The sequence below is a fragment of the Dermacentor albipictus genome, chromosome 3 (genome assembly GCF_038994185.2).
Source record: "Dermacentor albipictus isolate Rhodes 1998 colony chromosome 3, USDA_Dalb.pri_finalv2, whole genome shotgun sequence".
NCBI classification, from domain to species: Eukaryota; Metazoa; Arthropoda; class Arachnida; order Ixodida; family Ixodidae; genus Dermacentor; species Dermacentor albipictus.
Genome location: NC_091823.1, coordinates 138,682,270 through 138,704,213, shown reverse-complemented (window position 1 = coordinate 138,704,213; position 21,944 = coordinate 138,682,270). Strand labels below are relative to the sequence as shown.

The following is a 21,944-nucleotide window of genomic DNA, read 5'->3' as shown; positions in this document are numbered from 1 at the left end:
GACCTTCCATCAACAATACGGCAGATTGTTCGCGAAGAGTTGCTCCATCGGGAAGAGATGTACCGTTGCACACCCGGCATCGCTGGTGCGTACTTGCCACACGAGATGCGAAACACGGCCGTTTCGACCGCATGGCAACCCACGGTTCACTCAGCGACCGTCGAGTATAGGTCTACCCCACAAACGAGAGGGACCCTGAGCTATCAAGCTCATGACTACGACCAACGCCCTCGCCGCACGCACGCCTCCGGGCGGCCGATGCCTAGCCATGATGAATGGGACCCACCTGCCGGCTATGCAGTCGACAGCAACATGCGTGACTACGTGCAAGAACATCGAAATGTGCGGCATCTGCCGGTGTGTTTCCAATGCGGTGTCGCGGGCCACATAGCGAGATTTTGCAATCGTCGCCCAACAACGTGGAATCGTCGATCGGGGTCTTCAACAAGGACCACACCTCCTACGAGGACAACTCGACAGCCATGCACCACCTCTTGGTCAGCTGGCGTCCCTCCTGGCAACGATTATTGGCAGAGAAGCTTCCGGAGCCGCTCGCCGGCATCTGACAGGAGTTTGACGCCACCGCCAACTTCTTGTGCACCGCGTTTACGTCAATCTCCATCGCCAGTGCGCCGCTCAGCCTCGCCTTCACAACCGGAAAACTAGCTAGCGCGGCCGATGGGGGTGAGGTCGCTCGACACGTGCTATCGACAGAAATGCCCCCTGCAGTTGCTATGATTAAGAACAAAGTGCATGTACTTGTGGATGGTGTTCCGACAATGGCTTTAGTGGATACCGGGGCAACTGTATTCGTAATGAGTCTCGGTTTTAAAGGTCGGTTGGGGCGCAAAGTTGTATTTCCGTGGGACCAGGCTGCAACGTTTTGTGGAGTGAGCGGCGAGTCGTTGCGCCCTGTTTGTGTGTGCACTGCTGAAGTGTCCCTGGCTGGTGGAGTTTTCGCGACGGAGTTTGTAGTTATTCCCCGATCGACGCACGAAGTGATTTTGGGCATCGACTTTTTGCGGCAGTGTGGTGCGACTGTTGATTGTCGCACGGGGGAAGTTTGCGTCGATGGCCATGTTTCGTCCGGGCTCTTAGAGGAGACTTGCAGTCAAGGTGAACTTTGTGTGTCTGCAGATACTGTTGTGCCTGCGTCCACCTCGGTGTGCGTGCCGGTTGTATGTCGCGGTGCAGTTCCAGACAGTTTCGATGCCTCCGTAGAGCCAATGCATCTAAATTGTGTGAAGAAGAACGTTTTTGTCCCTCATTGTGTGGTATCCATCGGCAACGGGCGAGCTGGCTTGTGGACGGCCAACTGCTCGGCAGAACCCGTCCTGCTTCCAGACGGCTTGAAACTCGCCTACTTTACAGAATACACGTCTTCGGCCGTAGCCGTACTAACAGACTCACCGTGTGAGCCTGCTGACCTTCGCCAAGTCTCAGACAAAAAGCTTCTGTCTATGATAAACAAGTCGCTCAGCACAAGGGAGCGCCATACCTTGGTGGATACGCTTTCTAAGCATCTGTCAGTGTTTGACTTTGCGCAGCCGGACAAAGCGTTCTCGATTCCCGAGTCACGAACGCGCCATACTATCGATACGGGATCTGCGCGCCCGATCAGGCAAAAGCCTTATCGCGTGTCGCCTAACGAGCGCAAGATAATCGGGGAACAAGTGAGCGACATGATGAGAAATGGGATAATACAAGAGTCCTCGAGTCCTTGGGCAGCTCCGGTCATACTCGTCAGAAAGAAAGACGGTAACTGGAGATTTTGCGTCGATTATCGAAGATTAAACGCCGTGACTAAGAACGATGTCTACCCGCTGCCCCGGATAGATGATGCAATCGATTGCCTTCATTCGGCCTCTTATTTTTCTTCAGTGGACCTGCGCTCAGGATATTGGCAAATGCCGATACACCCGACAGACAGAGAGAAAACAGCCTTCATAACCCCGGATGGATTATTCGAATTCAATGTGATGCCATTTGGGTTGTGCAACGCTCCAGCAACCTTTGAAAGGTTCATGGACACCATTCTGCGTGGCTTGAAATGGAACATCTGTATGTGCTATCTTGACGACGTTGTTATATTCGGGCGCACATTCAATGAGCACAATACGCGCCTGGATATTGTCCTCAACTGCATCAAAAACGCCGGCCTGGTTCTGAACTCCAAGAAATGTAAATTTGGTGACCGTCAAACCCTTGTGCTGGGTCACCTTGTTGACAAAGACGGTATCCGGCCTGATCCCCTCAAGACGGCAGCTGTCGAGGCATTCAGTGCACCGCAGTCAGTGAAGCAACTTCGTAGTTTTCTGGGTCTTTGCTCTTACTTTCGCCGATTTATTCCTGGTTTTGCTGACGTCGCTTATCCTCTGACAAACCTGCTACATAAAGACGCACGGTTTGAGTGGACACCCGAGTGCGATTCTGCATTTCGTCAGCTAAAGTTCCTGTTAACCTCTCGACCTATCCTTCGCCACTTCAATCCTACTGCGCCGACAGAAATCCACACAGATGCTAGTGGCGTTGGTCTGGGTGCCGTATTGGTCCAACGCTATGACGACCGTCAGCACGTGATTGCTTATGCAAGCCGCTCATTAAGCAAACCTGACCGGAATTACACGGTGACAGAGCAAGAATGCCTCGCTGTAATCTTTGCGGTTCAGCGATTTCGCTCGTACTTGTACGGACGCCCATTCCAAGTCGTCACAGACCACCATTCCCTGTGCTGGCTCGTGAACCTTCGCGACCCTTGTGGTCGCCTTGCGCGCTGGGCTTTGAGGTTGCAGGAATATAACTTCACTGTTTCCTACAAGAGTGGCCGAAAACACGCTGACGCAGACTGCCTTTCCCGTATGCCGCTTGCCACGACAGACTGCGACGAAGACGATTTTGATCATCTCGTCGCTTCTGTGACACCCGCTTTTCCAGATATCGATGCGTTCAAAACAGAACAACGGACAGACACTAAATTGGAGCCACTCTTTACTTCTGCCCATTCAAGTGCAACAAGCAGCTACTGTGTACGCGACGGGCTCCTGTACAAAAGGAACTACTCAAGCACGGGTGCACGCTTCCTTCTAGTGGTGCCAGAGCGTCTCCGGCCAGCAATCCTTCAGGCTATGCACGATGACCCTACCTCCGGGCACTTAGGCACTGTGCGCACACTTTATCGCATTCAAGAACGCTTTTACTGGCCCCGGATGCGACATTCGGTTGAGTTTTATGTCGCCAGCTGCATCCAGTGCCAGCGTCGGAAACGTCCAACCACTGCCCCATCTGGTCTCCTTCAACCTGTGCCGCCTTCCAGCTCACCCTTTCGGCAAGTTGGAATTGATCTGTTAGGCCCTTTTCCGAAGTCATTTAAGGGGAACCGCTGGATAATTGTCTGCGCCGACTATTTCACACGCTATTGCGAGACGGCGGCTATACCATCAGCAACTGCCACCGAAGTGTCGCTTTTCTTACTTCAGGCTATTGTTCTACGACATGGACCACCTGGTGTTATCATAAGCGACCGGGGACGTCAATTCACGGCGGATATAGTGGAAGAGCTTGCGCGTTTGTGTCACTCGCACCTCAGACACTCGACGCCATATCATCCGCAAACAAACGGCCTCACTGAGCGCACTAATCGAACGATCACAAATATGCTTTCCATGTATGTTGCGTCCGATCACAAGAATTGGGATGAAGTTCTACCGTTTATTACTTATGCATATAACACCGCCAAGCACGAGACAACCGGCTACAGCCCCTTCTTCCTTCTATATGCTCGGTCGCCCCGGTATACGCTCGACACTGTCCTCCCTTTTTACCACCACGACAATCCTACGGTCGCCGATACGCTGTGCCTCGCTGAAGAGGCTCGGAGACTTGCGCGTCTTCGGACTTTCGCATCACAAGAAAACTCCAAAGCCCGCTACGACGCACGACATCGGCCAGTTACATATAACCCTGGTGATCTCGTTTGGCTTTGGACGCCCACAAGGAAGCGCGGTTTGTGTCAAAAGCTGCTGGCAAACTACGATGGACCGTATGTTGTCATCGACAAAGTCAGCGAAGTGAACTATACTCTCGCGCGCCTCACGAACACTGGTAGACGTTCTGCTAGGACACACGTCGCGCATGTCGCACGGTTGAAATCATGCACGCCACGACAAGCTAGTTGACTCGCCCAGGGGGCTTTGTCTGCGAGGGGAGGTATGTTACGTCCAAGCGCGTCAAAGGGACGCGGGGATCAAGAAGAGAGGGGAAGAGGAGAACGAAGACTGTGCAGCGGCCATTCCTGCTGTTCGTAGCCTGCCGTTCCTGCTCTCGCACGCTTGAATAAACCCCTTTTCCCCGTGCTTGTAACAATATGTTTTATTCCGTGCTTCAACAGGAAATCTGTTGAGCGTAATGGTGCCGTGGCTTGCAAGATTTACGTAGACACGTTTGCTGAAAACAATGCTTTGTTGCATTTCTCCTTAACATGTTTTATTTTAATTAGCAGTGGTCTGTAGGTTCAAAGCCAATGGATCTGCATTGAATCTTGTGTCACCCTCGTGTTGTGTTACCTATTCATGACGGCTGTCTACCGAGAGCTTTGGTGTGCTTTCAACGAAATTTTTTTGGTTTAAGCCTCTTTTCGGAAACGTGGAAAGACATCCTCTCTATAAATAAATTCCCGCCCTTCCCATGCTTCGCTCACGTTTCAGATCTTAGTTTATCTGTCTGCGATAGCCATGTATGTTGGCAACACAACCCATGTCTGCGGAAAGAGCTTCTGTCGTGTGATTCTACGCATTATAATTTGGGTAAAGGAGTAATAATCACCTTATGCCTTGAATCAACCCTCATGAAGTCGCGCCATCACGCCATGCAGGCTAGTTTTGATAGCCGATTGGTGAGGCAAACTTTACCCGAGTACCCACGCTCTGTCATAGGAAGGGTGTCGGATATTCTCCTCCAAAAGATAGACACCAAGTGAAAAGCTGACCAGCTTGCCCCAAAGGTACCAGCCTGCTGCGGTTCCGTACGATAACAAGTTACCCGACAACCTTAAGAACGTCCGCACACAGGCATGGTGTGCCCAATTTTTCTTAGCGTCACAGAAGTTAGCTGGGCTGTGTCCGCACGTCAGCCACGTTGACAAGCTCGGACGGCAGAAACAGCATACGAGACTGTAGGGAAAAACTCATTGCCAATCAACTTCTGCGAAGGTGGTCGGTCAGCGAAGCTGTAGATGCGTTGAGCCTCATGTAGAAACCTTTGACAGACCCATGGTGTGCGCCCATTACGAAGATTGCTGTTCAAAGTGATATGACACAAACGCACGTTTCAATGCACTTTAGAAAACGTTTATTTTATTTATTACGTTGAAATAATTGCTGCAACTGCTGTTTGGTCATTAGGATAGACACTGATGATTTCCGTTCTTATTACACAAATGCTTTTGGCCAAATTTAAATCTTTGTGTGACTCGTGTACTGTATCTGGTTCAATCGGATCGTGAAAGTCATCATCATCATCATCAACATCATGATTTGCCTGGTTGCGCCCACTGCAGGGCAAAGGCCTCTCCCATACTTCTCCAACTACCCCGGTCGTTTACAGCCTGTGGTCATGTTGTACCTGCGAACTTCTTAATCTGATCCACCCACCTAACTTTCTGCCACCCCCTGCTACGCTTCCCTTCCCTTGGAATCCAGTCCGTAACCCTCAATGACCATCAGTTATCTTCCCTCCTCATTACAAGTCCTGCCCATGCCCATTTCTTCTTCTTGATTTCACCAAGTTGTAATTAAGTCGTGTTTGTTCCCTCGCCTATTCGGCTCTTTTCTTATCCCTTAACGTTACACTCATCATTCTTTACTTAGCTCATTGCGTCGTCCTCAATTTAGGTAGAACCCTTTTCATAAGCCTCCAGGTTTCTGCTCCGGGTAATTACTGGTATGACAGAGCTGTTATACACTTTTCTCTTGAGGGATAATGACAACCTACTGTTCACAATCTGAGAATGCCTGCCAAACGCACCCCAGCCCATTATTTTCTTCTGCTTATTTCAGTCTGATGATCCGGATCCGCGATCACTAGATGCCTTAAGCAGATGTATTCGCTTAGAACTTCCAGGGCCTCGCTGCCTATCGTAAACTGCTGTTTTCTTTCGAGACTGTTAAACATTACTTTAGTTTTCTGCAGATTTATTTTAGACCCACCCTTCTGCTTTTTCTCTCCAGGTCCGTGAGCATGCATGCAATGGGTCCCCTGAGTTACTAAGCAAGATTATATCATCAGCGAATAGCAAGTTACTAAAGTATTCTCCATTAAATCTTATCGCCAATTCTTCCCAATCCAGGTCTCTGAATACCTCCTGTAAATACACTGCGTGAAAGTAATCAAGGCTAAACTGTTCCACAATATTGGTGAACCACTGCTTTGTTTCCGGTTTTGATATTGTTACGCAGGAAGATGCAGACGAAAAGCCATATTCAAGTATATTTATAAGGATATACGCCAAACTTGGCCAAGAGGCAACAGCCCGCGCTAGGCCCTAATCGTCGTTGCCGTCTTCACACTGCTCCCCTCTTCGTGATCGCAGATACTGTTCCGTAGCACTACCCCCGGCGGCAAAAAGCGCCGTCCTGGATCGGCTAAAGGCCGGTCTCGGGAGCAGTGTAGCAGGCCTTGAGCCTACTGACGTGCACGACATCACCAGATGCCAGATTAGAGGACGAGGTTCAACTCACGGGAGCAAATTTGTATGTGACAGGCGTCACCTGGCGCAGCACGGGGTAGGGACCTCTATATTCTGAAAGGAGCTTCCCTGAATGACCGACGTGACAAGAGGGCGACCACAGGAGCACGAGCGCGCCAGGCGAAAACTGTACGTCATGATGGCGGGCGTTGTACTAACACTGCTGAGTAGTTTGTGAGGCCGTCAGTCGAGCACGGGCAAGCTGTCGTGCAGGGTCGGTGAGGACGACCGCGACGCGCGCATACTCGCTTGTTGAGAGCGCAGCAGGAGGAAGTACCGTGTCTAAAGGCAAGGCCGGTTCGCGACCGTACAATAGATAAAATAGATAAAATCCAGCGGTGTCGTGCCGGGAAGAATCGTATGCAAATGTGACATAAGGAAGGGCAATGTCCCAGCCATTGTGGTCCTTGGAAACGTACTTGTGCAGCATATCGGTAAGAGTACGGTTTAACGGTTCTGTCAGGCCATTGATTTGAGGATGGTATGAGGTAGTCAGCTTTTGTTGAATGGAGCAGGAACGCACAATGCGTCGATAACTTTCGAGAGGAAGTTACGACCATCGTCATAAGCAGCTGTCGTGGGGCACCATGAAGCAAGATAATGTCAGGCGAGAGAAAGTCCGCGACCTCAGTGGCGCAACTGGTATGGAGAGGCCGCGTGATTACGTATCGGGCGGCGTAATCAGTTGCGACGGCTACCCATTTGTTCACAGAGGATGACGTGGAAAAGGGAACGAGGAGGTCTAGTCCAACACGAAAGAACGGTTTCACAGGGACGGTGATCAGCTGGAGATGACCGGCAGGTAGCACCTGAGGTTTTTTCCGACTCAGGCAGGTGTCACAGGCAGCAACATAGCGTCGGATGGAGCGAGTGAGACCAGGCCAATAGAAGCGCCGGTGGACGCGGTCGTACGTGCGGGTTACTCCAAGAAGTCCTGCAGTGGACGCGTCATGCATCTCAAAGAGCCTAGTCTATGGTAGATGTTTTGGCACGACAAGAAGAATATCAGAGCCGTCAGGGAGGAATTTTCTTCGGTACACCATGCCGCGCTGGAGGACATATCGGCGAACGGATGCGCCGGTAGGTGTAGAGCGCAAATTCTCGATGTGTGCTCGCAGCGTAACATCTCGGTACTGCTCACCGGCGATGTTAGCGAAGCCAGACACGGAAAGAAATGCCGTTGGCGGCAATACTGTCGCCGTCGTCAGGCTCCCCTACTGGGTAGCGAGACAGATAGTCGGCGTCCTTGTCTAGTCGGCCAGATTTGTAGGTGTCAGAATATGAATATTCTTGGAGGCGTAAGGCCCAGGGACCAAATCTTCCTGTAGGATCTTTTAGCGAGCATAACCAGCAAAGCGCGCGGTGGTATGTGAGAACGGAGAAGGGTCGGCCATATAAGTATGAGCGAAACTTTGCAACCGCCCAAACTAGGACCACACACTTAGGCTGAGTGTGGAATGGTTGTGCTCCGAGGGTGAGAGGAGCCTGCTGACATAAGCCATAACACGTTCGCTTCCGCGCTGGCGTTGTGCCACTACTGCGCCAATTCCGTGACCGCTGGGATCAGTACGGACTTCGCGAGGCGCAGAAGGATCGAAATCGGCCAGAACGGGAGGCTTTGTGACAAGGTCGATTAGATGCGAAAATGCAGAGGCGTCGTTATCGCCCCACTGCAAATGGGCGTCTATTTTCAAAAGCTCGGTTAGTGGTTGTGCTATGGCCACGAAAGTTTTCAAGAAACGGCGGAAGTACGAACACAGGCCGGTGAAGCTGCGCACATCCTTGGCACACTTCGAAACAGGGAAATGCGTAACAGAATGGATCTTTTCCTGGGTCCGGTTGCACTCCGTTCGCGTCATCGTGATGTTCAAGCACAGTAATCTGGCGAGGACCAAATTGGCACTCCGATGCGTTGAGGTGCAGACCGGCTCGGTGAGAAACTAGGACTGTTGAGAGGCGCTCGAGGTGCGTAGCGAACGTTGGGGAAAGTACTATAACATCGTCCAAGAAGCACAGACACGTGGACCATTTGAAACCGTGAAGAAGGTAGTCCAACATGAGTTCAAAAGTGGCAGGAGCGTTACATAGACCCAATGGCATCACTTGGAATTGAATAGCAGTCTTCTCGCGGTCAAGATCGTCCACGGCAATCTGCCATTAGCCGGAGCAAAGGTCAATAGAAGAGAAATAGCGAGCACCTTGAAGGCACTCAAGGGCGTCATCAATCCGAGGTAGGGGATACATGTCCTTTTTGGTAACCCTCTTAGTGTGCCGATAATCCACAGAAAAGCACCATGAGCCATCCTTCTTTTTTACCAGTTCAACAGGTGACTCGCATAGTCTACATGATGGTTCAATAATGTTCTTGGCAAAGCAATGTTCTTGGCAAGCAGTTCGGCGTGAATAACTTCACGCTCAGCCGGTGGTACTCGATAGGGGCGGCGATGAATAGGAGGGGCATCGTCGGTATTAATGCGATGTTTGACAGCCGTAGCTAGGCCCAAAACACGATCGTTAAAGTCAAAGATATCGTGGTAGGAAAGGGGAATGCAGTAGAGCTCACCGCTCAGCTCAGCTCACGAGCGTGCTGGAACGGCATATTTTGCGCAATTATTTTCTGTAAGTCGGCGATGGTAGAAGTTGCCGACTGCGATGGTATAGAAGGATCGGCTGAATTGCCGTCTGCTGGAATAGATGCTACTGAGTGATCCTCGAATGAGGAAAGGTGGGCAAGAGACATCCCGCGTGGCAGCACTTGTGTCGCCAAGCCAAAATGGACCACTGGCAGGCCGAGGCAATTCCCTGTAATAGATAAAACTGTATGACGTACTGTGATCGCGTGTTTAAGGAGGACGTCTTGCATAGGAGCCGCGATGCAGTGGCCATCGGGGACTGGTGGGGCTGACACTAAGTCAACGTAAGTCATTGCCTAAGGTGGCAAGCGAGCGAAGTAGACGGAACTGAAGTGACTGGGGTATCGTTCAGCGCGATCCAGAACAGGCAGGTCAAGGCGGAGAGTACTGGCGGAACAATCGATGAGAGCAGAATGTGCGGAGAGGAAGTCTAAGCTGAGGATGATGTCATGGGGCCAGTGGGCGATGACTGTGAATAGCACGATTGTTGAGCGATCGGCCAAGGGGATGCGGGCGGCACACAAACCAATTACTGGGGCTGTTTCGCGATCGGCGACACGGACACTAGGCGTCATCGCGGGCGTGATTATTTTCTTGAGCCGGTTACGAAGGTCAGCGCTCATTAATGACAGTTGCGCCCCAGTGTCTACAAGAGCAGACGCAGAAACACCGTCGACTTGCACGTCAAGAAGGTTCAGATTAGTGGGCAACGTCAGTAGAGGATTTGTCGGCGTAGGGAGCAATGCGGTGTCACCTCGAGGCGCGGCTCACCTCGGCAATGCGGCGTCACCTCGAGTTTTCCGGCTGGGAGCGGCTTCCGACGGGAGTTGGCGAATAGGTGTGACGGGGCTGAGGAGACCGAGATTGTTGTCGTTGGGGCGAAGGCGAACGAGAATAGGGGATGTTCGGCCCAGGAGAATCAGGGGTGGCATTATTGGAGCGTGCGGCATAGGGAAGAGAAGGACCACCTGGGGGTCGATAGTAGACAGTATAAAAAGACCGTGTCGGGGAACTCCAGCGACTGCGACAGTGTCGAGAGATGTGCCCGATTCAATGGCTGTGAAAACAAATGGGCTTGTCGTCAGCAGTGCACCATTCAGATGGATTGCGGGAACGTGGTTGGTAAGGAAACGCGTGACGGGTCGGTATCGAAGAAGCCGGGGTGCTATCAGGGCGATGGGCCAAGCAGTTGGTGTGAAGAGCCATGTTTTCGAACTCCTGGCGGACAATTTCCTGGATCAGGGAAACCGGGACTGCAGGTGCGTTGGTGGGGCTGGAGTCGAAGGCAGCCGGATATGCGGCCTCGAGCTCACGCCCGCCGATCCTGGTAACATCGCCAGTGTTGTTGGGACGAGGAGCGTCGGCACAGGAAGATGTCACTGGGGTGTTGGGCAGACGGGCAGACTGCTAGTCAATACGACGGCTTTTAGCGAATTCCAGGCGGCGGTACTGTTTTATAACTGCATCCACCATTACCACGTTTTTGAAAACGAGCAAGGTGAAGGCGTCATCGGCAATGCATTCGAGGTTGTGGGAAACCTTGTCTGACTCTGTCATGTGTGTGTTAATTTTGTGGCACAAATCCTAGACGTCCTGAATGTACGTGACATATGGCTCTATTGACGTCTGCACACGGCCGGAAACACCCTCTGCGTGGCAAGTTGGTGATCGTAGGGGTTGCCGAAGAAGTCTCGGAGCTTTTGCTTCTGCGAATCCCAACTGGTGAGCTCATCTTCGTGCCTCCGAAACCAAGGTCGAGGTGTGCCACCGATGTAAAAGGCTACGTTGGCGAGCGTGATAGTATGGTCCAACCGGTTATTGCGGCTGACGTGTTCGTACAGGCTGATCCAGTCATTGACGCCTTCCGCAGCTTTGCGCGAGAATACGCCAGGATCACGGGGAGCAGGAAGAGTGATGTAGGTCGTTGAAGTGGCCGCAGGTGTCAGAGCCGTTGGAGTCGAGTTGTCGTCACCGGGAGCCATGAAGGAAAGCTCAACGTACCGTCCACTGCGAAGCACCGTGACGAGGTACAGGTAACGTCCATCTCCACCAAATATGTTGCTTAGGAAGACGCAGACGAAAAGCTATATACAACTATATTTACAAGGAAATACGCTGCACTTAGCCAAGAGGCAACAACCCGCGCTAGCCTCTAATCGTCGTCGTCGTCGTCGTCGTCTTCACACTGCTCGCTTCTTCTTTATCGCAAATACTGTTCCGTAGCAATATCTCTACGTTGAAGTCTCCGACAACGACCACCGGTGAGGGATTGGCGGCAACATAGTACCCAAGAGGGGAAGGAGAATGATTCTCTTATTTGCCTGTGTCTCCACCGTGGTGTCAGACTAAACGCTGCACGCAACAGCTGTGTCACATCGGGTAGGAGCTTTGCGCCGATGCTAACTCTCTTGCATGCGTAATCATGCGAACGACAGTTAAAATTTGGAGTCGGTCATGTCGGAGCACAGATCCACTAGAAGAATACTTCTAACTGATAGTGTCTAGAAACACGAGTGCATATAACTTTTCAATACAAGCATACCTACACTGCAGTGAACAACATGTTAATTACTCATTTTTGTTATTTGGGCTGCGGACAGCGATAACTGTCGCCTTACTTTGTGTCACCCGGGCGACATAAATTATTTGCACAGATGGTCTTAGTGTGCCTCCCACAGCCTATTTTAAGAAAACCATAAAGCTTAATTTTGAACGTACTGAATAAACAGCAGCGCTGCCGTATGTCACAGTGAGTGACACTGCTTAGCAAAAACAGAAAAAGCCATTCACATTTGAAAGCGCTCCAATACACTTTTTATTGACCTTTAAAATAGACATTTAGCCCTCGATTAGCATGACAGCTGGCTAGCCTATGCACGTTTGGCTGATTGATAAATCTAATTCTCTGCCGTCAGCAAAATTCACGCCGACGTCAACCGCAAAGTAAAATGACTCGCCATGCAGGGATATTTTTCTCAGCATGAATTGTAGATCTCCAATGTCGTTTTATTACACCGGTATCTTGGTCTCATTAGGAATAAACTCGTGGACAGCAAAAAGGCTGCGTTCCCGTCACGTGTCTAGAAGGACCGGTCTTCGTTAGATATGCCGGATGTCGCAAGTCTACGCCAATAATGGAATGTATTGCTAGCCGTGGTGTTCATGACCTTAGTGCGCTAGTTTTCTGTAAATGGAATGTTGCGCGCCTATAATATCTCATCTTGTGACAGAATGCTCGACAACGTGGTGATGCAAAGGATAGCATAACAAAGATAATGTGGAACAATCTGAACCGCTCTCTTAAAAGTTACGTTTTAACCATCTGTTCATGTCTATGTCTGGTGTCCAAGACCCTTTTTGTTTGGAACTTGTAATGATGGAGAAAGAAAGAAAAATATTAACAAGTCGTCACACAAAAGCACCTGCTATATTGAAGTCATCGCTTTTTATTAATTGGAAACATTCTTGAATCCTAATGGTGGTGTGGTAATTTTTCCCCATGCGCTTTGTACGGGTATATAAAACCCCAGATAGATGAAATTCCAAAAATGTGTTATTTTTGCTGCTTTTCCATTTAGGCCAGCAGCCGAGCGAGTAAGTATAATGCCTAAAAATTTTCTTCCTAGTTTAAGAGCGCCTTCGTACGTTGCCCAAAAGGTTACCGAGACCTCTTTAGGGTTGGAAATTTACATCGGCTCGTCTTCTTCTGTTAACCTGTAATTTTTGTTCTACTTGCCACATTACCCATTGCAGTATTTTCAAGACCGCTCTTTCAGCAAGCGGCTTTGTATTAATCACCAACATATGATTGTAGAGCGCCACTTCCTAACTATGAGTATAGAAGGAATCTAGTCAGTATTTTGTTAAGTAAAACGACCTTTGGTACTAGTCCCTGCCGTAAAGCGCAAAGGTACTCCGCGAACGCGTAGACACTCGGAATACATTAGTTTCAAAAGAAATGACGGTGCATATTAAGAAACAAGAATGCATAAGTTATCATAACATAACTCCGGAAAAATAGTCTAAACGTAAGTCGTTTAACCCACTTGTTGGTATTTACGAATTGACACGGATATATTCTAGAGGCTTGTTCTCTTGAAGTATTTGAGTTTTGAACCTGTCACGAAGTTTTAGAGGACGCCTCCACAATTGCGGCAAATATGCGGTGTTGTTCATTTACGTTTTTTATCAGCCCACTAATGCACTGAAGCGCCAATGCTAACTCGTATGTTAACTGTTAAATGTTAACTGTTAACTCTTTTCCTTTCTGTGCAATATCTTTGCTCCAACCAAATATATTACTCTAATACGCAAATGTGGGATCCTAAATTCCATAGGGAGCACGGCGCTTTTGCGCTTTTTAACATGTACATATGGTTTCGTAACATTTCGTAGCTTGTGTTTCGAGGCTAATGATTACTGCAGAAAGACAAGCTAGCAACTGCCAAGATGTGAAAACAATTCACCGACGATTACGACACTCCCTTATGAAAACTGGAGTGAGCCTCTATACCGATTTTCGTTTCGCGTTATATCGAATTGTCTCGTGCAGCACCTTTCAAGCGGATTGAAGTGTGGCGCGACAGTTTCGCTAATCGGGAGAGCGCGAAAGCCATCACGTGGCCTACGCGTGGGCGCTACTCGCAGCAGCCGCCGCAAACAGACAGACTCCCGCTCATGCAGTGCTTTGGTGAACAGACGACGCGTAGAGCACATCGATGCGCATGCTCCCGCGAACGGAGCGGAGGCAGGCGCATTGAGGCACCCTAACGACGGGCGCTACCCTGGCGCCATCTCGTAGCTATCGTTGCCATAGTCCGTCTTGCACGGTTCTACATGCTTTCGTTCTCAAGCTTTCGTCATACCCTCTTCCTCGGCTTTCCTCATGGCGCTCTCTTCGCTATCGCCGTCTTTCATAGCCAGCTGTACTCAACTTTCGCTCTCAACGTTTGCTGTGCTCGTTTGTTCGTTTGCGAGGTACGACGCCGAACGCTCGCCGCAGGAACGGGAGCCTAAAAGCTGCGGTCTAAAATTACTGTAGAAGCTGCCAAGTGGCAGCTTCTACAGTAATTTACAATAGAATTCTACAATAATTACTGTAGAAGCTGCCACTTGGCAGCTTGTATAGTAATTTTTCTGTGAGATAGTGCACAAACAATCTTTCCAGTCAGTCACCTTTCTCACTAATGTTCGGTGTTATTACCCTTGTTAACCTTGACTGGGCTTAAGTAATTGAATCTTATTTATTCGTAATTGTACCTTATTATTCCTAATTACGCTAATTATTTTATTACTCATCTTTCTTGATGTACATTTAACGTAATCGTAATTACACCTATTTAGGCCTTCATAATCCACTTTATCTTCATTATTTCTGATAAGACCTAAAAAATTTACTGTTAATCAAAATTACACTAAATTAACTTATGTTACTCAAATTAGTATTGATTCTGCCAAATAATTTGATTATTTGAATTATTAGAATCACTTTTCTTAATTACCATGAATCTTCATCACGATTAAGTAAGTTCATCGTAATTAATTTCCATAAAACGCCCTCCCGCCTAAAGAAATCTCAAGGAATTATTTGGGATTTGTTTATTGTCTCGTAATTACTCTTATTGCTGTTTCAGTACTCCTAATTGCTCTTAATGCCTCTTCCGTACTAACTACATATAGTTATAACCATAAATATAAGTAATAATACGTAATCATAAGGTGTTAGCATATGCACCTCCATAGGGCCCCGTGTATACATACCTATGGCGCGCATCGTGTCGTGCGTGCCAAAAATCAATGTACATTGAAACTAGGTTGCCAAGGATTGTTCGTGCTGTCTCCGGGGCTTCATGTCATGTCAAAAGTACTGAGGCTACATTGGTAAATCCCAGCTGAGTGTGTATAGAATGGCTGTTGAGAGAATGACAAAATCAGTACCCCAAAAGAAGGTCGCATCTCCAGAAAGACGCTCTACAGAAAAAGGTGCCATACAGTTTAGCTTACGCTAAAGAGGGCATTCTGGCGGGCTAGTTGGTGCATAGCTTTAGACGTTTCTTTTAACTAAGCGAGAAAACGAGGACACACAAAAGAAATGCACTTGTTCCTCCTTCTTTACATGCCACTGGTGTGCCCGTCCTCAGGTGTTTCAATGAAAGGGAACGGTAGCACCAGTGGCACGTGTAGATTTGTACCAGGCGCGCGTAGATTGCTCGGCAAAGAACAAAAACAAAAAAAAACGCAGATACTTTCGTGGCCATGCTGATTATATAGAAGGGCGTCCGTTCAACGTGAACTGAAATAATCGAGCTATTTTTTGTTTTGTTCATAAAGAAATGCTGGTGCTTGCGTTTGAATTTTGGCGTCATAACACCGGACAGTCAATTACTCGACCCTTGAGCCATCTAAGGCTCAATAAACAAGTTGTTTCGACGGTGGCTTCACTGTAACAGTGTTTAATCCACGTTGCTGTGTGTCCTGTTCTGCGTTTAAGCTCTGGCATGTCCACATATTCCGCCCTAGCATATCTTTCTTAAATGTTGCGTTTGAAAGCTTATGTTATCAAGTTCTTTATTATGCTTCAATCACTTCATCTTGAAATCTGTCATAAAAGCGTATTATTTTTAGTGAAAGCTGCTTTACCCATTACGTGAAACGGCCTTCTCACTCATTCGTACTGTGGTTTATCTTTACTGAAGAACCCGTGGCAGCTTCATGTGTATCCTGTTCTCGGCACTCTGCGTTGCCTGCATGCTCATCGTGGTTCTCATCGTGTTCGTGACTGCCGGTGGGTAAACATATTCACATTTAACTAACTATGCATAAGAGAAGTGGCATGATGTGCTTCGTTCGCGATGGCTCTTATGGTTGTCTTGGCATGCGATGCACAACTATGGCAGCGTCGAGGGGTATGGATGAAGATAGTGACGCCATTTCGATGGTAGTATCCGCAATGAAACTGGTTTGCACTGTAAATAAAAAAAAAGGGATAAGGAAATTAGAAGTTACTTCTTAAGGACAGAGTTACTATATGTGATCGCTGTTATCCTAACATCAATGTTGTTTTAAGTATACATCAGCCGCTGTGTGCTTTGTTAGCATGCTTATATATATGCTAGGTGTTTGCATGCTTACGCTCTGTACGACAGAAACGGAAAGGACGAACTACCGCTGCGTAAAATGTTTACATGCCCTGCTGCTCACCTTATGGCATACATCTATATATAACAAATGGGATGGTGGTTACGTTAATTTACTTCTGTCAGTATTGCTGGCCTATATATTAGGCAAAATAATTCACAGTAAACTTAGCATGACTGTGCGCCTTCTGTTTGGGCGCCGACACGACAATAACCAGCGGCAAACCTTCACAAGGCATTAAACAATACCAGTAGTGCTGAGTCGGTGATTTCAAGTACAATATTGTGGAGAAAATTCAGTACAGAGAATGAAAAATGGAAAAAAAAATTACGGTGCTTTACGTGCCAAAACCACTTTCTTAATTTGAGGCAGGCCGTAGTGGAGGACTCTGGAATTTTCGACCACCTGGGGTTCTTTAACGTGCACATAAATTTAAGTACACGGGCGTTTTCGCATTTTGCCCCCATCGAATTGCGGCCTCCGTGGCCGGGATTCGATCCCGCGACCTCGTGCTCAGCAGCCCAACACCATAGCCACTGAGCAACCACAGTGGGTCAATGAAAAATGAATGCCAAAATATTCGCCGGCCCAGCCTACATAAAATGGAAGAAATATGATATGTTTTAGGAGCTATCATGCAACTACACTTACAATATCTTTAATTTAAGAGACTGTTTTGCACTATTGGCCCACGTCATCTTTATTTAGTCTACATGCCTAAATGTTTAAAATGTGCTTTATTACTTATTTGGAATTTTTTTTAAGTAGTAAATTTGCCTTTGATGCAAAAATAGATAAATCAGAATGGTGTGATATGCTACATACACACTATTGATTCTTGAACTAAGTATTAAAGAGACATTTCGCCCCTGTAAATTCTGAAACGTTATGAGAATGCAAAACCAAAACCTCAAATTTTCAGCTTCATCAGCATGAACAACGCCATAAATCATTCTGTACCTTTAACACTACAACAGGTAGAAGCCTAATTGAAATATCTTGTAAAAATAAATGCATTGCGTTATCATTAACCGCATAAAACATGCAATAAAAAGCGCCATTTCGTGAAGAGACTTGGTGTTTGCGTCGTTTTTACATACGTATCAGCTCCAACACATGACTGCGGTTGCACGGTTGCATACACGACTGGATATCTCAAAATTGAGAAACAAAAATATGCTAATCATAACCTTCTTAACTGAAATGAAGCGAGGAAGTTGTCCTACCGAAATCATCATCCAAAGAAGTGAGAAGCAGCGCCAGAGAAACTCGATTAACCTTAATCGGGCTATTTTTGTTCCTTCTTCGATTGATTCCTTAACCGCGAGAACTTGTTATATTCGAAATTAGCAAAGGCAATTTGTTTTGATATTGTGCTGGTGGATTGCTGGAAAACCTGGTGTTGTCATTGACCACTCTACAAAAAAGTAGTGGTTGCCTACGTCAAATGCTTAACGTGCTGCTCATTGGCTCAAATTTTGGGAAACTGTCTGATGGATGTATAAAGGAGGCTGCGCAAGAAATGTTCCAAATCCCAACTTAGTGTATCGGATTGACTGGTTAAAGGAAAGAAAACCAAACAGAACAAAAACAAAGGGTGAGGGCATCGAATTGTAGGAAACGACAAAAACATATTTTTTTTCTTTCATTGCGTGATTTTTGTTTTACTGTTCAGCAAGCGTTCTATGTTTATTAGGTTCGGCAGTCTATTTTGGCGACTAATATGGCATCCTCGCGGCAACAGACAATCTTTCAGAGGAATGCAACGGCAACGGCGGTGTATATGAGTCGTACTGATTGTTTATGCACTTTTCATTTGCTTTGCCATAGGCACAAATGTGTCTGAAGAAACCATCGATGACATTGGCGGTGGAGGCAGTGGCGGTGGAGGCAGTGGCGGGGGAGGCAGTGGCGATAGAGGCAGTGGCGGTGGATCTGGAGGTCAAGGAGGTCAAGAGAGAGTGGGCGGCGGCTCGGCGAATGAAAGAAGCCCGACCAAAGGTTGGTACCCCAAGAACGTTTCCTACACACCGCTCTTTCTCCGGGCGCTTTTAAGAATAACCAATGATCATGACACAATATAAACAGCCATAAATAAATAAAATTGACAAATAATAAGTGAAATGGGAGATCCAACGAACATGCCGGGTTTCGCGTGAACCTAATATTTCGCAAGCCTTGAGTGGGGCTCGACGAACTACAATGTTTGATACACTATCGCCGTATACAGAAATGCACTTTAACTTGAATCTCACGCTTGGCTTCACCTAAATGATGGTTGGTATGTGAGTGTGCGGAAGGCGCCCACTGCGTTTCCTTCGGCCCGTTGATGACAGGCGGCCCTTAGATCAAGCCCATCATACGGTTAAAGTTAGCAAGCGTTTCTGAATAGAGGATAGGGCAGCAGCACGATAAAAATGAGGACCCAAGAAGCGGCAAATAGACGCCACGAGTGTTGTCTAGCAACTGAGGCTCATTGCTGATGAACCGGCATTTACAGCTAAAAATAGGCGGTTCGATGAGGAATATAGGAGTAGCAGCATCAGAAAAATACGCAGACGTCTGATGTCACACCTGGACAGTTATCGTCTATCACAATGAATGGTCAGTTTATTTAGTTCGAGCATGGGAGAAAGTTTCTTATAAGGAACGCAAGTGCAGGTGAGAGGAGGAGCCGTAGATTTGTGTGGCATCGTGAAAACTTTTTCCCTGCTGAAATTTCGCAGGCGGTTTTATCACGGTTGGTCCTTATGGTAATTGTTTTCTCCAAACTGTCCCACTCAAATTAACGTCCTTACAGTTAAAACCTAAATCCCGGCAGAGAACATGCTCTGCATTGTACGAATGCTACCTGGGCTGCCCGTTGAGAGAACGGCGCTTTTGTCCGACGCACCCTTTTTACAACACAGCTGCATGTGGTATACAACATTTCCGCAGCAGCTGGCGAATATCTGACTGGTTTGCTTAGTGCCGCCTCGGGCTACACTAGCTCATAGTTAATGAACTAGCAGACTAGTAAAGCGATTCCGTACAGAGAAGACGGCGACCACGCCTCTGCTTCTGCGAATCTTCGAGTTCTCGAAAACGCAAAAAAAAGACAGCGAATTTTCTTTTTCCCATCTCAGAAATTCGGTCGCACAACTGCCAGCTTTCTTAGTATGCCTAAGCAGGTTGCAGCCAACATGCGGCAGGAGTCCCTTTAAGGTCCCGGCATTAATAAGGCCAGAAGCTTCCACCCGGAAGTTGATTTCATGCATATGGTCACAAGACTTATTCAAGCAGTTAACATAACTTAACCATATAACCAGTCTTTTTACAAGCTTGACCTGTGCTGAACTATTGAGGAGTAACCGTTTGTTGGCTGAAGGTAAGTATACCCAGCGGACATGGATTGAGAAATAGAATATGAATTCAAAGAATGTAACGAAGCCCTTCTGAGGCACTTCCTGCACCACAATTAAGACTCAAGGCTTAGGAGGAAGCCTGTCGAGTGCAATACAGAAATGAGATGATAAATTCTGGCTGTCCTTGTTTAAGCGCCCTAAAAAATGTTCAGTCCAGCTGAACAGAGATATAACAGGCCACCGATCGAACAGTTCAAGAATATATCTTGTCGGCCTCAATAGACTTCCCTAAAGGAAGACATACTTGAACTAATGCACATTCAAATTACGATGCATATCAATTCTATATGTATGAAATGCGAGGCATTCCATGACTCTATGAATATTGCAAATAATGTTGCACCCTGCATCTCAATGTCTTCTAAAGAAAGTTTACGTAAATGAAGTAGTATTTTTATCAACTAGCGGATCAGCGAGAACAAATACGAGGTAGACACTGATGTTACAGTGAATTTACTCCCGTATTCAACAACGCTCCTCACTCGACACTCCTCTCAAAACTTCCCTTGAGGGTTGCTTTTCATTTCATAAACTGTCTTTCAGTCGAAACGTCCCTTGAGTGAAGGGAAGCTGAAAGGTTCTGCTCGAGAATATCAAGGTAGCCCCGCAGCTACGTTCAATCACTCGTCGACTTCAGTTTGAGCGTAAGCATGGCTGCCGCGTGATCTGTCACTTACTGTGTCAGCTTTTGCCTGTTGCCTCCTTCGCTTTTCTTTCGTCAACGATGCTGATCACCTTCAAGGGCTTCGTTTCACGGGCTGGTTAGATCTCCTGGTGTGCTTCGGAAACGGTGTATATCTAGTGCGGCACCACAACAGATAGACCGCGCTGTCAAGAAGACCACTAGGTAGTGCCGCGATCTGTCGTCTAATTCCGGGCATGAGGCAGCTGATGACCTGCATTAGGGTATTCTTCGTGCGAGTGTTATCGACGTCATTGCTTACTAATGTTTCTCGCGGCTGATCGTACAAAGCACCATCAGCTGAAGCACGGCACAGAAGATTAAAAACTACGACGAACTTCAAACCACAGAAAAGAAAACAGCTCTCCTGCCATTAGTGAGTGTATGGTCTACACGTGAGATTGCTGCAGGCGCATATAGCTGCGCGAGCACCGGCGCTATCTCCGCGTGAGCGGGCTGTACTCGGGCAGATCGTCACTCACTACGCTAATTCATGGATCGCAAAGCACTGCGCATTAACATGATCTTCTCTATGGACGAGCATGTACACTCACTCTTATTTTTGCAATATTGCCTCATTTTTAGCAGGTATTCACTCTGCAAAAAGCGAATAGTGTACAGCAATTTTGCGTAGGAACTGCACAGTCGGCGGTAATTCAAGACAAACTGTAATTACGTGATCACTGCTTCAATCTACACAGTATAATTTGCTTAGAATACCTTACCTTAGAATACCTTAGAATACCCGAGCGAAACAAGGAAGAGATTACCCAGGAAATAGCTTGCAGAATCATACTTACCTGTATACATAGGTGAATGAAACGTTTTATTTCTACAAAAAAATACGGTAACAATAAAATGGAGAATAGCTTCTGAAAATTCCATTAACATTTTGTGATAAATAGGCTGTAGCCGTTGCGTACCTCCTAATACAAGCAATGGTAGGGAGTGGTTGCAGACGTATGTAACACCTCTTTGATGCAAACTCTGCACCCTTTAGAGGGTGCATTCTGTAGCTGTTAAACACTGTACGTGTCCCTAGCTGCACAATTGTCAGAAAAAAGAAAAAAAAAGATTTGTTTGCAAAATATAAATAAAAGCAGCTTACGCTCACAAAATGAACAAAATATCAGGAACTGGAAAAAATAATTATCAAAGAATGCATTTACTACCAAATACAACCGAGAGCAAAACAAGTTTACTACTTAAGCTAGTTTTGACCTTCGTTATCATACCTGCATGTTTAGCATCAACCCTTATTTTACAAAGGAATCAGGCTCGCAACACCAGCACGCAGCTCCACTGTTTTTGCAAGTTAGCTGTATGTGTTTGCTTTGGTGTAGAAA

At 47.3% G+C, this 21,944-nt stretch overlaps 1 protein-coding gene across 5 annotated transcripts in view; it reads left to right on the top strand.

Annotated features, from left to right (window-relative positions):
* LOC135917824 (uncharacterized) overlaps positions 1-21,944 on the top strand; it is a 205,080-nt gene that overhangs the window by 40,078 nt on the left and 143,058 nt on the right. For 3 of the 5 annotated variants that reach the window (XM_065451423.2, XM_065451422.2, XM_065451424.2), the window contains 3 exons: positions 12,954-12,969; positions 16,071-16,159; positions 18,343-18,513. In XM_065451423.2, the coding sequence (XP_065307495.1) occupies positions 12,954-12,969; positions 16,071-16,159; positions 18,343-18,513 (276 nt within the window). The remainder of the gene's footprint in view (positions 1-12,953; positions 12,970-16,070; positions 16,160-18,342; positions 18,514-21,944) is intronic. The other 2 variants (XM_065451425.2, XM_065451426.2) reach the window with 1 other exon arrangement.